Source organism: Trachurus trachurus (assembly GCF_905171665.1).
Source record: "Trachurus trachurus genome assembly, chromosome: 7".
Taxonomy (NCBI): domain Eukaryota; kingdom Metazoa; phylum Chordata; class Actinopteri; order Carangiformes; family Carangidae; genus Trachurus; species Trachurus trachurus.
This window is the reverse complement of record NC_139901.1, coordinates 28,741,525-28,759,206: the sequence shown is the minus strand read 5'-3', so window position 1 is coordinate 28,759,206 and position 17,682 is coordinate 28,741,525. Positions and strand designations below refer to the sequence as shown.

General features: G+C 39.2%; 2 protein-coding genes across 3 annotated transcripts; both read right to left on the bottom strand.

Annotated features, from left to right (window-relative positions):
* Nucleotides 1-1,609: 1,609 nt before the first annotated feature.
* Nucleotides 1,610-6,979, bottom strand: LOC310988351 (matrix metalloproteinase-19-like; the record flags this gene model as incomplete). The annotated part of the gene is made up of 7 exons (XM_083974908.1): nucleotides 6,856-6,979; nucleotides 6,098-6,310; nucleotides 5,054-5,299; nucleotides 4,415-4,519; nucleotides 3,477-3,641; nucleotides 2,882-3,009; nucleotides 1,610-1,849 (listed from the first exon to the last, which is right to left on the bottom strand). The coding sequence occupies exons 1-7, from the start codon at nucleotides 6,929-6,931 to the stop codon at nucleotides 1,610-1,612; spliced, it is 1,173 nt and encodes a 390-aa protein (XP_083831034.1). The 5' UTR covers nucleotides 6,932-6,979.
* A 5,396-nt stretch (nucleotides 6,980-12,375) lies between these two features.
* pym1 (PYM homolog 1, exon junction complex associated factor) lies at nucleotides 12,376-16,816 on the bottom strand. 2 transcript variants are annotated; one of them, XM_083975983.1, is made up of 3 exons: nucleotides 16,544-16,816; nucleotides 14,659-14,737; nucleotides 12,376-13,659 (listed from the first exon to the last, which is right to left on the bottom strand). In XM_083975983.1, the coding sequence occupies exons 1-3, from the start codon at nucleotides 16,572-16,574 to the stop codon at nucleotides 13,119-13,121; spliced, it is 651 nt and encodes a 216-aa protein (XP_083832109.1). In that variant the 5' UTR covers nucleotides 16,575-16,816; the 3' UTR covers nucleotides 12,376-13,118. The 2 variants fall into 2 exon arrangements, with proteins under 2 accessions (XP_083832109.1, XP_083832108.1); XM_083975982.1 differs by having other exon boundaries at nucleotides 14,659-14,752; nucleotides 16,544-16,797.
* Between the last annotated feature and the right edge of the window lie 866 nt (nucleotides 16,817-17,682).

Sequence of the window (17,682 nt, the reverse complement as noted above, 5' to 3'; positions counted from 1 at the left end):
ATTTAAGTCACATCTGCTTCACTGTGTACATATAGCCTATATATAAAAAACACATCCTGCCATAGAAACAAGTCACTGCCATGGAAACAGGTTTTTATATTTAACTACAAATCAGACGTGAGAGCGAGCGAAGGTGAAACTCTTCACCTGTGGAGTTTCTGTGGTTCAGGTGTTGTGTAACCGTCCAGGCTGCAGATACTGGAGCAGTAACATGGAAATATAATACGTAAGCCATATATTTATTGATTATGACTCACGCTCACTGACCTGGCATCAAAGTTAACGCAAACATCTATAAGATAAGCAGGGGCGTTTCTAGACTCTCTGGAGGCCCCAGGCAGGCAGGAGCCCCCCACCCCCACCCCCTGGTTAATTAATCCAAAACCATTCATGACGCAATTAAATAATCAATAATTTTTATTTTTTAACAAAAATAGCACTTTGCCTGCTCTGTTGCTGTAACACCTCTGAAGATACAATAAGATAATACGGTCATGTGTTCTCTGATTGGACCAGAGAAAACACAACTTCTTCTTCTTTTTCAGCTCTTCTGTGATTCATATTTAATCAAAAACATTTTTTGAACAAACAGAGTCAGAGGCTGCAGAGTTTAGTTTAGTTTAATAAGTTTATTTTGTATCAGGGACCATGCACAAAATAACATTCGTCTCGAAATGAGAAGAGATGCCTTGTACCGGATTTAGCTTACTAACTACTTTCCATCCGTAGTCGACAGTTACTGTACAACTCTTTCTCACCAGTTTGTCCATAATCAGACGAGTTAGTCGAACTGGTTTCATTCTGGTGACGTTTCCTTTTAAATAATATACTTTTATCGATTAGATTGTAAATTAATGAATGAATTAATACATTCAATATAAAAATGAGTGTATATGGCTCCTACAATGAGAATAAACAGCCCAGCACTCAATTCCTAATTACACATAATTACATTAAAGGTGATTTAGATGCGTTGTGTAGCTCATTGGGTTGAGCAGGCTCACTGCAGTGGGCCCGGTTCGATTCCCCCAATGACCCTAAACTGTCCTGTCAATTACAATTAAGGCAAAAAAAAAAAAAAAACATTAAAAACCTTAAGTTAATTGTGTATTTGAGCAGATTAGATTGAGATAATTAATGAATCTTCTATCTGGCAGAGATTTCTGTTGGTTTAAACATTCGGCCTCACAGCACATGAAATGAACTATAATATTTTCTATCTGTTTTCCATGATTTCATCCATTCTGAACACTAGAAGCTCCCTAAGAAAAAACAAAGCAGCCTCAGTTGTTCATCTCATATCACTTTATAAAAACACCAACATCTCAATGTGACAAAAAAAGAAACATTAAAACTCTGCAAATATTTATTATCTAGTTAAATTCATGCTCATTGTGTCCTTTAATTAATAAAACCAACAGTGCTCTGATTGTTCACACTGTCGAGTGTTTTCTCAGGCTCGTGTTGAGGACAGTGTGTGTGTGTGTGTGTGTGTGTGCGTGTGCGTGTGCGTGTGTGTGTGTGTGTGTGTGTGTGTGTGTGTGTGTGTGTGTGTGTGTGTGTGTGTGTGTGTGTGTGTGTTGAGTCCCCGGTGGCGCCCCCTGGTGGCTCAGTCGTCACACTGCATCCAGTGCGAGGCCGTGTCCAGGGGGAAGGCCTTCTCCGCGGCCTGGTGGTTCTGGTTCACGCGCCAGAACTTGGAGCCTTTGAACACGTAGACGTGACCGTTCGTCCACGTGAACGCGGCGTCCGTGTTGCCGGGGACGCCGTGGAAGAGGTGACTGACGGGTTTGGGATAAGAGCTGAAGTCTGTCGGACCGATCTCATCCCACTGCCAGTATCCAGATCCCTGAGAGAGAGGAGAGAGGGAGAGGAGAGAGAGTTATAACTTATTCTCCAGGATTCAAGATTCAAGACATCTTTATTGTCCCTGAGGGGCATTTGTGGTGCAGCCAGCAGCAAAAAACACAATAGAAATACACAACAATGGCATGAGACAACAGTTAAAAATGAGCAATCAAAAAAGTACAATAGAGAATAACAATAAACTGCTCAAAAAAATAAAGGGAACACTTAAACAACACATCTTAGATCTCAATTAATGAAATATTGCAGTTTAAAATCGTTATTCAATATATAGTAGAATGTGTTGAGAACAAAATAACATAAAAATGATCAATGTAGCTAAATCAAAATTATCATCCCAGGTTGATTTCACGAAGGTGTGATATACTTGGAGTTACAATGTGTTGTTTAAGTGTTTCCTTTATTTTTTTGAGCAGTGTATAAAACAGAAGGAGTTAAGTGACGACAGTGCGTGCAATCCACCTTTAAATGGCGATGAATCATTTGTTTTTTAAAGGTGATCAGAAGTCCTTTTTGTCGCGCTTCCTTCTACGAGTTTCCACAAGTTGCTGCACGAGTTTACCCGAGTAAGGAAAACGAATTTGATTGGTCGTTATCGAGCGGGCGGGATATTCAATGTTTGGGGCGAGACCGAGCTCTGTGTGTGTGTGTGTGTCTCAGACGTTTGATTGACGGATGACGGATCCAATATCAGTGGCTGATGAATTATGAGCAGCGTGACGCATAATCCGTGCGCCTGTATTATCCAATGCGGAAAAAAACTACCACACTTTCATCCCGTATTTACTCGAAAATAGATTTTTGCACAAAGTTTGGGCTCCATCGTCTGATAGATGAGTTATTACACTAATTTCATGACCCAGAATCAAATTCATTTTTCTTTTCTGTACACCTTTAAAAGCCCAATGGCTGCTGCCTGAACCCAGGACTTTTTGAATTACGATGCCAGGGGATGATGTCGACCAGTACAGGGTTGGACAAGATCATCACATAATAACTTATCTTGAGCTCTTACTTTGAAAAACAGCAGTTTCTTGTTCTTGTTGAAGTACAGCGCTGAGTCGATGTTGGCAGGGAGGTTGGTCAAAGGTTTGGGGAAACCAGAGTCCAGTTTGAATCCTGTGTATCTCCACACTTTGTCGTCTGTGGAAACACATTCAGTAAAGAAAACATAATTGGTATAACCCTTTAATTTACAGGCCGCTATAATTACACGATAATTACGCGATAATGTCAAGAAATAGCCAAGAAATAACAATGAATTGCATAGTAATGTCTAGAAATAGCCTAAAAATAACGGTCAATTTCATAGTAATTACACATGCTTTTCATGCTTTGAATTTTTTGAGAAAGGCCAGAATTTTTCTCCACCAAGTTCTTACAATCAATTATTTCCAATCCTTCTTCAACGCAATCAATTGTAATTTCTTGGCGATATTTCTCAACATTACTATGAAATTGATTGTTATTTCTAGGCTATTTCTAGACATTATCACGTAATTAGCGGCCTGTAAATTAAAGGGTTACTACATAATTATCTAACATTACATATGACTGGTTGTGCAGATGTTGTACATCTTGAATCTATCTAAAAAAAAAAGTGAATCCACCTTTCAGGAAGTAGGACTTCCCCGTCCTCTGAGAGTGAACGGCTGCGTCGATGTTTCCCGGCAGCTCCTTCCACAGAGCGGAGATGTGAACGGGGGAGTTGTAGCCAGAGTTGGACACCGTCCACACGAACCGACCGCTGAAGACGTACGTCTTATGTAAAGGACCTTCAGGAGCACAGACGAAGAAGAAGAATATCTGTAGATGCGATGAAATTTACTGCTCTTTTTCTACAATGTATTTGGGTAATATTGCACCCCATTTACTGGTGCAAGATAGCCTAGAAATCTATCTGCACCCTAGCGGCAGCAAATATATTTGCTCCGTAGGTGGGTCTAGAAACGAGCCATAGGAACTTTTTGAGTCTCGAACACCGTTTGTGTTGACCAATCACAGCGCTCTATCTGTTTAGAGAGTCGTTGGGCGGGCTTAACACGATGACGACATACATTTTAATTGGCTTGTCAGGCTAACGTCATCCTGCTCTTTGCTCTGATTGGTCGTAGCGCTACCCTATTGGTGCAGAGGCAGTTTGAAAGACAGCCTTCATCCCGCCCCCTGGATTGAGCCGAGGTCTACCGGTCGTTGCCAGACTAGACATTTTAATGATATAGTCTGACTTGTCAGGCTAGGTGCAAGACAAATTTTTAAAAATATATTATTAGCAGCCAGCAAGAAAGCTGTAACCTGAAAATGGATAGATATTGTGACTAATATTCAAAATATGGAAAGGATGACCTTCTTGCTAAGTCTACGCATGGATAAGTATTTGCAATATGGGAAAAATTAGAGTATTGCTGCATGAACTGACTGTTTTTCTGTATGTTGTTTATGTTCTTTCTATAAAAAATAAAGTACATAATATATATCTGTAGATGAGATGCACAGATCCCTGCAGGGGGTTAATTTGTTGCAGACCATCCAGAGACTTAGTTTTTACCCAACATGACGGCGTCCAGCGAGGCCTTACAGGGATCCACACTCCCTCCTCCTCCTGGCGCTGACTGACCTGGATCTTTGGACGGGAGACCACTCGGTGGTTTTCCTGCACCGGGGACAACGCTGCACATTGCATTACTTCTACTTCAGAGAGCGTGCAATGCATACTGTACATTACTGTGTGTGTGTCTGTGCACTGCAAAAACTGAACTGAAAGAATATTTGTCTTATTTCTTGTCAAAATGTCTCATTTCTAGTCTAAACTAATCTCTTTCCACATAAAATAAGACTCATCACCTAAAAATTAACTTGTTTTTAGATAATTTTCACTTGTTTCAAACTATTTTTCACTTGAAATAAGTAGAAAAATCTGCCAGTGAAAGCAAGTTTTTTGTGCTTAATTAGAAAGAAAAACTTGCTCCACTATCAGATTTTTCTACTAATTTCAAGTGAAAATATGCTTGAAAGAAGTAAAAAGTGTCTAAAAACAAGCAAATTTTTATGTAATGAGTCTTATTTTTTAGTAAGATGAGATTTGTTTAGACTAGAAATGACATTTTGACTAGAAATAAGACAAATATTCTTGGTAAGATATTTGAGTTTTTGCAGTGTGACTGTGTAATAACTGCGATAACATCACCGTATAAAGCCTGGATCCCTCGGATGTCGTCCGGATGCAGCTTGAAGTCGGAGCGGTATCCGTTGTACACGGGCCCCATCAGGGCGCTGTAGTACTGCGAGTGGCCGAGGCCGAGGGCGTGGCCGATCTCATGGGCCGCCACGATCCGCAGGTTCGAGCCCTGGCTCTTCCCCTCGGTCCACTGCTCGTCTGCATCGAAGTGCACGATGCCGGACTCAGGGGCGTCGGCGTGGGCCAGAACTCGACCTGAGGACGAAGCAGCAGCTCAAACAAACACTCAAGTCAATGAGGTTTTAAAAACTTTGTCTTGTGTTTTAGCTTCCTGCTACCATCTCTTCTGTTATTGTTGGTTTGGACTTGAGTCTTAAATCAGCTGCACTGCAAAAACTCAAATATCCTACCAAGAATATTTGACTTATTTCTAGTCAAAACAAATCTCATATTTACTGTAAAATAAGAAACATCACATTAAAAAGTAGCTTGTTTTTAGACAGTTTTTACTTCTTTCAAGCCTATTTTCACTTGAAATAAGTAGAAAAATCTGATAGTGGAGAAAGTTTTTCTTCCTTATTACAAGCACAAAAAACTTGCTTTCACTGGCAGATTTTTCTACTTATTTCAAGTGAATATTTGTTTGAAACAAGTGAAAATTATGAGAAAACAAGTACATTTTTAGGTGATGCGTCTTATTTTAAGTGGAAAAAGAGATTAGTTTTGACTAGAAATGAGACATTTTAACAAGAAAAAGGACAAATATTCTTGTTTCTCATCTCTTGGTTGCGTTGTTCGGCTTCGATATCCATGAAAAGGTTGATTTTGCACTTATGATTTCAGTTTTAACTCTAATTTTTGTTCTTATCGTTATCACCGGGTGGTAACCGACCCTAACAACACAAATGTGATAGGATTTTTGTTTTTATTTTGCTTAAATAGAGGTTCCCGACAAAGCCAAAAGGTCTTGATGCAATAAATACATTAAAGTGGTATTTTTATGCATTGAAAACCTTAGGGAAGTTCAGAATCAGAAAAGGCTGCTGCTCCCACCTCGTCCATCGAAGGGAACGGGACACGTCTTGTCTTTCTTGTGGAAGGAGATCTTAATGTCTGCTCTTCCCTGCTGCAGCTCCTTGAACGTTAGCGGCGACACAGCGCTCCAGTACTTGAAGGCGGTCTGGATGGCCAGACGGGTCTTGCTCTGACCCAGGTCAGGGGTGTAATTAAAGATGCGGTAGGTCAGCATCTTCTTCCGCCAGTGACCTGTTCAACCAGGAAAACACCGGACTCACTTTTTAGATGGAAACATTTACATTTACACATTTTATGCACTATATCAATAATCTAACCTAGTGATTCCCAACCTGTGTGGCGCAGCCCCCTGGTGGGCCGCGAAGGTACTGCAAGTGGGCCGTCAAATCATTTTTAAGAATAATATGATTTTGTAAATGTTTTATCTTCACCATTAAAATAAAAAGGTGCGTATTTTGCACACGGGAACTGCAAAGTCTCAGGTTTTGTTTTCAGTACTTTATTTAACATTACACAGCTATGTTTTGATATGCTGTTGTTTTTTCCTTGATAATAGTGAACCAAGAGATCGATATCAGCTGTGTAGTGTAAGCTGTGATGATGAAGATGATAATAATAATAAAGAAAAAATGAAATAAATAAATAAATTGCTCTGAAAACACATTATTTGGCCTCTGTATTGTTTAGGGGGTGGGAGGTGGGATGGCCTTGAGTTGGAGAAGGTTGGAAACCACTGGACTAACTAATGAAAGAAGAAGAGGAAGTCAGTCACTCACCCATGACTCTGTATTTCAGAGACTTGTTATTGAACGAGTCCTGGACGCCACAGCGAGGTTTGTTCATCATCATCATCGTGGCTGCGTCCAGGTTTCCTGAAACTTTCAGGTTCGTCACTTTCTGGAAGATTCTGACATTCACAGGAAAAGTTAATAACACATGCACCGACACACGACTCATACACACAAAAACAACCCAACGACAATAAAGCTCAGAAGAGACAGAAAACGTGTTCATCTAAAGCAGAGAACAGAAGAGACGTGAAGTCACCTGGCGGCCTCGGCTACGTCCTCAGGTGGAGGGTTCTGTCCGTTACCGCCCAGAGGGACGTGCAGGTAACCGTACGTCCTGAAATACGTCTGAGGAAAAGAGGAGTCACTCACATCGTTCATGAACTTACAGAAAGGAGCCATGGTGGTGTCATTGTTATTATTAATGCTTTTCTGTGACCAGTGCTTTTTGATCAACACCAATGCAAAATCAGTAGATCGATCATGTCCTAAAGGTCAAATCTCAATATGTAGAGTAACTTCATTGATGCTGGTGAAGAAATCACAGACCAAATTTAGTTTCTCAACTTTAGCTGTGTGTGTGTGTGTGTGTGTGTGTGTGTGTGTGTGTGTGTGTGTGTGTGTGTGTGTGTGTGTGTGTGTGTGTGTGTGTGTGTGTGTGTGTGTGTGTGTGTGTTCTTGCACCAAGTCGTCTCTGTTTTGTCTTTTAGTTAGTTCTGGTTGTTTTTTAGTTTTTCATCAGCTAATTTAGTTTTTGCTTCGCTGCATGTTTCTGAACACTGACATGTTAATTTGTTCACATTTAATCATTTATTTGAGGAAAAAAGAAAAAAGATTAATGCTTGCACTCCTTGTTTGTTGTGGTTGTTGATCCAGGCTGTAACTTTAACGACCCTGAGAAGTTTTTTCTACTTGAACCGTCACAGTGAAACTAACGAGATTACAGTTTTTTGTAACTGTTAACTTAGAAACCTTAATTTTCTGTTTTTGTAAAACAAACTTATGGTAAATGTTCTGTTTGTCCCAATTACAAGATTATAGATATTTTTAATTTTAATTTAAAGCAGATATCAGCTTCACGGCCGTTTCGGCTAATGCTGCGTTCAAGGCAGGCTTTTGAAACCGTAAGTTACAGCTTCAAGTCACAACTACGACTTGGTAGCGTTCCAGGTAACCCGTAGCTCGTGTTTTTACCATCCTGTTGTCTGTGAAAGTTCCCTATAACGGCCACTCGTAACTTCCGACCCGTGAACTCGTACCAGATCGAACTGGTATGACTTCACAGGAAGGAAAAACACAAAGTACGAGTTTCTTTGAACGCACCATGAGTTAGCAGCCCCCGCCCTTGTCAGGCATCAATTGGTCCTCGTGCTACGTCACCACATTCACGCGCATCCCTTGGCTGCACACACAGCCCTTCATGCCGTTCTCTCTCCTCATTGGATAACACTTGTATCCCACAAGGAAAATTTTCTCCTCGGGTTACAGCAGAGCAGAGTGACGGAGAGACTCGTGTTTAGGCTGAAATACTTCATGTAAGTGATTGCTGACGGAAAATAGGACTATTTAGGACTTATATTAACAAAAACATTCCACTGATATCTGCTTTAAAATGTCTTCATGCTCTATATTCTTTGGCTGCTGTAACAATGTACATTTCCTCAGTGTGGGATGAAGTGATAACTTATCTTACTAATCAAAATAAGTGCAACTTGTTAGCGTTAAACAATTAAAACAATGGACTGGTACTAGTTAAATATATTTCCCGTTTAATTTAGTTTCACTATTTGAAAGATAAATGTTTCATAGCAACAATCACAGATTTATATCTATAAAACTGTAAATTATGGGATGTTTGAGCCTTGTCTTCTTACCACTGCTGCTGTCAGTTCCTCTCTGCTCAGAGCAGAACATGAAGGTGTCGTCACCAAAACAAGAAACACCAGTAGCTCCAGTCTGTGTCCCATTTTATCCAGTTACAGAGAAACTTTTTCACCAGATAAATTAGATTTGACTAAACATTTGCAGCTCCTCCGTCGACTACGACTTCCATCCTCTCGTCTTTTAGTCCCTCGACTCAGAGCTGATGAGGCTGAAGTGTCTTCTCTGTTTTAGAGATCCATGTTTTTATACCAGACCAAACCACATAATAAACCTTTACAGGAATGTGTGGACGACAACCACCACCGCTACATATTTTACAGACATAGTGCCATCTCGATCACGCCTCCTCTTCACACCAACACATAATACCATTTGTCTCCGTGAGTGTTAAGAATAAAAAGTTGGTTTACGTCAAAGGAAACAAATAAATGAGCTGCCCACTGTCTGCTGAAGGTGACGGCTGATGTCACCGTGGTCAAAGAGTTCAACTCCACATCACATGCATCAGGAAATATTGTTCCTGTTTCTCATTTGTGATTTATTTTTGGGTGAAACACGTTCCTCATAAATTTAAAAATGGAGCGTTGCTGACTTCATTGTTTCTGCGGCTCTGTGTAGGAAAACAACTAACCACACTGTTTAATTACACTGTTCTGAACACAGGAGCCCATTCAGGAGGAGAAACAATGACGCCCCCGTGCAAACCATGGCTTCACATCATCACCATCATCTTCTCCTTCGTCTTCTGAACAGAGATGGAGACAGAGAACGCCTCCTGATCTGATCTGAGCTCGTAAACACAGACGGACAGACAGGAAACACTTTACAACAGGGCTGTCACTCATCTAGTAGCTAATAATGAGACTTCCTGCTGCCCTGAGTTCTGCCTCGCAGGTGCAGCAGCAGCAGCAGACACTTCATCCTCATCAATTGATAATTGCTCAGACTGAACAAAGACCAAGAAACAAAACCTCAGGCTGCGTCCCAGCTCCAGACGACGCAGTAATTATACGTTTTAGTGAAGTGAAGCAGACACAACACTGTAAAAAAAAAAAAAAACAAACAAATGCACTGTATAAACATTTTGTTAGAATGAGTGTGCACATGTGTTGAAAGTAAAATTACTGAGTCTTGGAGCAGCTCTGAAAAGATTGTTTTAGATATTATATTTAGAATTTTGATTTAGAAAAAACAAATCATGTTTAACGAGGAGGATGAGTATATAAACCACTGTTGTGATTAAAAATGTTAAACATGAGTATAAACTTGTTTTCTTTGCAATATTATTCAAGGTCTGAAAACACTGCATCTTTTTTTTTGTCATTTTCTGCTCTAAATCAGTGGTTCTCAAACTGTCTTCGAGGACCCCCTAAAATTGACACAAATTAGACAATGGACCCCCATTGGACAAAATCTGAAGAACATTACTTTTTTAGTCAATGTATATGTTCAAATTAGGGCTAATGGCGTGAATTTGGGGAAATATTGTAGAGAAATTTCAGGAAAAAGTGGTATAATTTCTCCAAAAACATTTCCTACAAAAAAGTGGTAAAATTTCTCAAAAAGTGGTAACATTTCTAAAAATAAAAAAAGCTTTTAAAAATTCTACAAAAAGTGGTGAAATTAAATAAAAAAAATTGGTAAACATTTCTTGAAAAAAAAAATTCTAGAAAAAAGTGATATGATTTCTCCAAAACATTAAACATTTCTAGAAAAGTGGTAAAAATTCTCCAATTTTTTTTTAATTCTAGAAAAAGTGGTAATATTTCTCAAAAACAATTCTAGAAAAAAGTGCTAAAATTTCTCCCTCAATTTTTATTTTTATTCTAGAAGAAACTGGTAAAAAAAATTCTCCAAAAATGTTTTTTTAAAATTCTAGAAGAAGTTTTAAGCAAATTTAACTTTTAAGGGTAAACTGCAGAGGTCATTCATCTGCTTATGTAAATTATAAAAAAAATAAAGTAGAATAGTTAGCATAGTTAGGCCTACAGTTTACACAATGATATAAATTAAAGTTTTAAGGGACACACACAGTGTCAAGTTTTAAAACATCAGGAAAGACTCGTCTCGCTAAACCAACCACAGACTCCCTCTGTGGAAAATGTGGATCCAGTGTTTTGGGCTGTAAATCATCATCTTCTCTCTCCCTCTCCTTTGTGAGCTTTAAACGTTATGAAGATGCAACACAAGAATGTCAAAGAGCCTCTTTCAGTGGTGAAGTGAGACAATAAATTTCACCTTCACTCTAACAGCCATCCACAAAAATGTACGTTCACACTTCCTGGATCAATAATAATAAAATAAAAATCTCCCTAACATCTGGGGCTGGTTTTATCAAGCTTCTCATACTACTAAAAACACATCCAAGAGTTGACTTATGAGCTGAAAGCTGCACTTAAAAGTTAGTTATCAAGCGTCTCACTTCCAAATTTATACGAATGACCAATCGCTGAACGGAATCAATTATCTAAGAATAAGAAACTAAGAAATATCTCAGTGAATAGTTAAATGGCCAATGGGAGTGTATATTCAACCGTATTTTAACAATAATCTACAAAATAATTCAGAATATATTGGTTTAGTTTGTTTGATATTATTCAACAGTATCTATCTATCTATCTATCTATCTATCTATCTATCTATCTATCTATCTATCTATCTATCTGTGTCTCTCTTTTCCACTCTGTCCTCTCTGTCTTCCTCACTCTCTGTCCTATCTATCTATCTATCTATCTATCTATCTATCTATCTATCTATCTATCTATCTATCTATCTATCTATCTATCTATCTATCTATCTATCTGTCTATCTGTCTATCTTGCTCAGTCTACCCTCTTCTCTCTGTCCTATCTATCTACAGTATATCCTACCTCCTACTCTATTTCTTTCTTTCTTTCTTTCAAACCCTCTGTCTCTTTTTTTCTCTTTTTCTTTCTGTCTTCTACCCCTTCATCTGTATTTTAACTTCTTTCTTTCTTTCTTCTGTTTCTACCCCATTTCTTTCTTTCTTTTGCCCATAGAAAGACATTCATCTCTCAGTCTTCAACTTTTATATTTTAGCTTTAGCCTTTTTCAACATTGCCTAAGCAGTTTCTTCAGCTAACTCAGCATTGTTTTAACAATTTCTTCAGCTCATTCAGCAACAGCGTTCAGCTGCTTTCAGCATTCACACGCATTTTCTGCAGGAAATGCTTTCTTTTTCTAGTTCAAAATTAAAATAGATGTTCCTCAGCTTTCCAATTCATTAAGAGAGTAGGACCAAATAAATTCCACAAAATCTCAGCACTAAGACTAAAATGTTGCTTGATAAATACGGCCCCCGATCACTGTAGTTTCTGCAACACTGCTCAGTACAGATCATACGGTGCATTTGTTTCCACCGTGGATTAATAAAGAAACATATATTTACATCAGTGTGTGTGTGATAAGTTCAGTAATTAATACAAACGTGATTCGGTGCAACACTTTGGGTCATTGGTTGTTTTTAATCATCTCTCATTAACAATAAACTCTATGGCACAGAGGAAGAAGCTCTATCAGACTTTGGCTGCACAGACACTTTGTTGTTGTAGGACAGAGTTGTTTTTTTTTCTTCATGATGTTCGTTGACAAGTAAAAACACACATCAACATCACCGGCCTCGTCCTTTAAAAGTGTAGAATTACTGTAGTTTCCAAAATAAACCAAGCAATGACTCCAAAATAAAAGTTGTTCTTTTTTTTTTTTTCTACAAACTTCCTCCCAGACCCTTTCAAAATAAACCCCCCCAGTTATAATTCATGTAAATCCACTAGAAAGTAATATGAGATAAACATTATTTTATGCACCATGTAGCTTTAATTAATGTATAACGACTGTATAGACTCGACATACTGTACGTGTAACCACAGGAGGCCGTCCAATCATTGACAAACTAGATTCTTTTCTTTTTCTTTTTGTTTTGTTTAAATTCATTTTCTGTATAAGTGAAACCCAATGACGCTGCTGCTGCTGAAAGGTACAAAATGGAAAAAGACAGACGTGCACAAAACAATTCACAATGAGGTCTTTAAAAGATATTTATAAATGGATCAACGTCCTGCTCGATACGATGTGTGTCTATGTGTGAGAGTCAGGATGTTTCTCGTCGAGGGTGTGAGGATGATGATGTGGCGCCAGCTGCTACGTTCACCTCCAGAGTTCGTCATGAAGATTCAAACAGGTCGAGTACTGTAGGTTTTTTTTTTTTTTTTAAATGGAAGCTACGACCACAGAGCTGCAAAGGTCCCTTCCCTGTGTTTCAGAGTGGAGTTTGTGTTTGTGTTCAGTCTGTCTGTGACTCTTCTGTCCTTGTTTTTTTTTTGTTTTATTTTGTTTTTTTTATTGCTTCAAGAATCTCGCTCCAGCTCGTCCAACTCCTCCTGTAACGCCTTCGCCCGCCCAAGCTTTTCCAACTGATCCTTCGTCGGCTCTTTTATTTCCCCCGAGTCCACTTTCTGCTGCAGATCCTCCACTTGTCGCAGCTTCTTTCTCACGTTTTTGATCTTCTTGGCCTTTTCCGCTGCCGCCGATGAGTCGTCGGGCGCCCCTACCGCTGCTGCCTTTGCCTTTGCCGCTGCTGCAGGAGAGGCCGGTGCCGCCGCCGCCGCCGAGATCGACACGTTCTCCACAGCGTCGCTCACCGAGTCCACGTCGCCGTCTCCCTCTCCGTCCGGGTCCTGGTGCTGCTGCTGTTTCCTCTTCTCTTTGCGCTTCATGTTGCGTTTGGCCGCCTTCGAGAGGCCGGCGCCATCGCTGTCCACACAGCCGGGGATCTTCTGCTGCTGCTGCTGCTGCTGCTGCTGCTTCGAGGGAGCGGCTTCAGACGGACTCATACCAGGAGGCAGGTCCGGTTTACTCTTGAAAAACTTCACATACTTGTTTTCATAGCTAAACAACAAGAAAAAGAGACTGGAGTGAGAAAATATAAATGACAAAAATGTGATTCAGATTCAGATTCAGTATAATAGTCATTTCCATGCATTTGCATACATAAAAAGGAGCTAATGAGTAGAATGAATAGGATGGAAGCCTGGCTTGCCTGTCCTACAATAAAGAGCATCAAAAGGATTTAGGACCTCTACAAGTTTTTTCCTTTTAAAGTTTTTTTTTGGGGGTGAGTGCTCGCTTCTCCCTCCTGTGTTAGAATGAATAGGATACAAGGCAAGATTTACAAATATTAGTTAAAGGGATATTTCACCCAAAATTAAACACCAAGTTCACGGCTCTGCCTGACACAGGCAAAGCAGTGAAATGAGACACTGGGAGCTTCCGCTACAAACAAGCTTAAAAGATAGACTTATTAATTTTTTTTTGGAACAGATTCTCATGTCGGGGCTTCAATACAAGAGGGACATTACAGACGAGCACTATGGAGGTATTTGGATGTTTTTTGGTGTGTCTTTTTGGACGAAGAAAAGTGAGCCCCGTTCGCTACCGTCATATGGACATGCAGTGCTGCACGGAGCCCCGCTGTAACTCAGAGAAGGCACAGAGGACTCTGAAACTTCTCCCAACCCTAAGTCGACATGAGGGTGAGTAGATAATGAGTGAAATTTGAATTTTGGGTGAACTATCCCTTTAATAAAATTTCATAAATAAATAAATATATTGAGAATCTATGCTTCTAAAGTGCATATGCTTCTAAAGTGCAAATAAAAATTGCAGTAAAAGGGCCTAAAGTGCTTCACAGAGTCATTTCAGTGATTCACAATTATTATTATTTATTTTTTATCAATCTTCAGTCCAAACTCCAAATATATTCAGTTTATATCAAAGATGATGAAGAAAAGCATCAAATTCTTACACTGAAATCAGCTGGGAAAAATAGGCCTTTTACTAAAAAAAAACAGTAAGATCATAATTTATAATGTGCTGTAACACACTTACACTGGGACTTCCTCCTGGGGAACATAACCGTCCTTCACTCGTCTCGGCTTCCTCCACGTCCCATCAGGTCGCTGGGTCGCTGCAATGTATTTCCCTGAAGAACAGGGGCAACGTCAGAAAGGAGAACTGATATATTGGCATCAACAAAAAAAACAGTCTTTTTCTAAACATTTTGGCCATTTGAATTCATTCACATGCACCGTTCCTGTCAGCTTAACTAACACAACCGATCAGCTGACATTACACTCAATGACTCAGTTAAGTTGCAATCTGGGCGTCGACTTCTCTGGTTATTAATGCTGCGAGAAGATATTTGTGGTCAGACTGAAACTAACATATTTCAGACTAGAAGTAAAGCAAGAAGAAAACAACAACCAGGAAATGTGATCATGTGCAACTAAAATACATAATCATAAGTATGGGAACATTTCTACCCGATACTATGTTAAAAAAAAAGTTGAAAAGTTGAAGAACAAATTACAACTCACAAAAACACTGAACAAAACTTTAAATAAATGAGTCCACAGTGAACTCTCTCACTGTTTAGGTGAATTATTATTATATATGTCAATAAAATATTTTCTCCTATAGGAATTTTAGACATTTATTGGCTGAGTTTTATTGCAACCCAGTGCACAATAAAATGTGTATTTATTCACTGCAGAACTTCAGCACAAGATTTAGACTTTGTGAACTTTTTACTACACACGAGATTGAAACTATAAAGTCAGTCAGGTGTTGTACTGTAGTAGTGACCTGATGGATAAGAGGGCTGCTATAGGTTTTATAAACCACCAGATGTCACTGTGAAGGCTGAGCTCAGATTTAACTTGCACAGTTTTATCCCTATACTTTGTCAAGGTGTGTGTGTGTGTGTGTGTGTAACTACTAGTGATCACACACATCCACTCTCATAAATTACACCTCACACCTAGAAACCAACAGCATGTTTTGGCAAAGGAGCAAAATAATTACTCCAACTGGGAAATATATACAATCCACATGACCAAAGTGCTGTATAACATAAATATAAAAACATATAACAATAAAACTAAATAGGATACAGGAATGTACAGTAAAAACATGCAATAAAACAATCAAACATAACTGAATAGATGAATAGATTAGATGTGAGACTTAAAATGCTCGTGCTGTACTTTTATATTTACATAATTTGGGTGGATGATGTGTTGCTATGTTGATATTATGATGATAGGAAAGTGTGATACAGGATTTTTATCCACACCCACTCCTACTTTTACTGGACTAAACAACAAATCCCTGACTTATTTTCTACTTGACCATCATTTAATGTCATAAACCATATTATTACCAGCTAAAGTTACTGATTTGTTTTCCCTATTTTGTTTTTTAAGGATTTAAAACTGCACGAAGACAGACAATCAACACAAACACAAACCGTTGTCAATAACAACATAATGTGTCTGTGAATGAAATATCGCGATAGTTTGTTTTAGTCCCTACAGCAGAGAAGCTAACGTTAGCAGTGGGCTAACGTGACCACCGTTGGCTCATTGTACATTAACATCGTGGCAAATTAAAACTCTTTTTTACTACGAATTTACATGGACAACAAAAAATAAACATAATCTCTTCAGCGACATACGTAGCTACGCGTATTAATCTTATTTTCACAGTGGTAAGTCAGGACGCGCGGTAGCTACATGCTAAGCTACAGCCTAGTAGTGCACAGTAAACGGAAACATTAGCATCAGTTAGCTGCAGAACAGCGTCGTTAAACGTGTTTTTATCGCTGACAGTCACATAAAAAAAGATAAACTCGGCCTCAGTTGATGTTTCGGTGTTTAATGAAGATGATTTTTGTCTCAATTGGACAATGGACTGACACATGCAGCAGCCTTACCGGACTCATCTGTCACATACGGGGTTGCCATTTTGGTTGTAGCGTGCAGCTCCGCTCGCCTCCGGCGTCGGACGGTGTCCTCCTCAAACGCCCCCCGGCTCACTTAGACCCGACACAGTTAAAACTAGAGCTCTTTAAACATTTAACTCAACATATTCCTTCCCCTCCGCGTTAAAGAAAAGTCATGACAACGCCTGCATTTAAATAATAAAGTGACGACCGAGGCCCTGGGTGTTAAACACGGGCCAGTAAACTGTGTTTTTAACCGAGCGGTGCGGGTCAACAAACCGAGCGAACCCTTTTTCTTCGACTGCGGAAGTGACGACGTGGATCGCCGGGTTGCCAGGTGTGGAGGGTTAGTCCGCTTTTGGAGCACCAGTCAGTGGAACAGGTATTGAATAGGAATAGTCAATTTACCAGTAAAGTTAATAGCCTAACTGTAACTTTTACTTTTTACAGAAGTACCAATAACAATGTGTACAATGTATATAGTATTAAAAAAAATATCGAAGGGCTTTTCTGCAATTAAAGCAACAGGAAATTGTACTCAAAGTATCCAAAATAAGAAAATATCTAGTGCAAAAATATCCCTTTATAAGTTAAAAGTATTAAATCATCAAATTATTGTTGTTTCTATAGAGTTTTATATAAAAAATAAGAGACAAGATGGCTAGTGTCGGTTAGAGACTAGAATATGGTCATTAAAGCAGAAGTAAGCGGAATTTTTTTGTTAATATAAGTCTTAAATAGTTATATCTTCTGACGGCAATCACTTATATAGAGTGTTTGGTCCGAAACACGGGTCTGTCAGTCACTCTGCTCTGCTGTAAGCCGAGGAGAAAACTTTCCCTGTATCCTACAACCTTTATCCAATGAGGAGAGAGAACGGCATAAAGGGGCGGTCCTCTCTGTGTGTGCAGCCAAGGGATGCGCGTGAATGTGGTGACGTAGGGACGAGGGCGGGGACTGCCAACTCCATCGGCTGACAGGAAGTTAGCCAAAACGACCGGATCGCTTACTTCTGCTTTAAAAGTATTAAATCATCAAATTATTGTTGTTTCTATAGAGTTTTGTATTAAAAATAAGAGACAAGATGGCTATAGTCGGTTAGAGACTATAGGCCTACAATATGGTCATTA

Bases quoted from the DNA above. Each gene is read 5' to 3' on its own strand.
- pym1 (XM_083975982.1), bottom strand. From the start codon at position 16,574: ATGGCAACCCCGTATGTGACAGATGAGTCCG. The intron at 14,753-16,543 runs GTAAGGCTGCTG...CCTGTTCTTCAG, and splicing joins GTATGTGACAGATGAGTCCG to GGAAATACATTGCAGCGACC. The intron at 13,660-14,658 runs GTAAGTGTGTTA...CTTGTTGTTTAG, and splicing joins CCCCAGGAGGAAGTCCCAGT to CTATGAAAACAAGTATGTGA.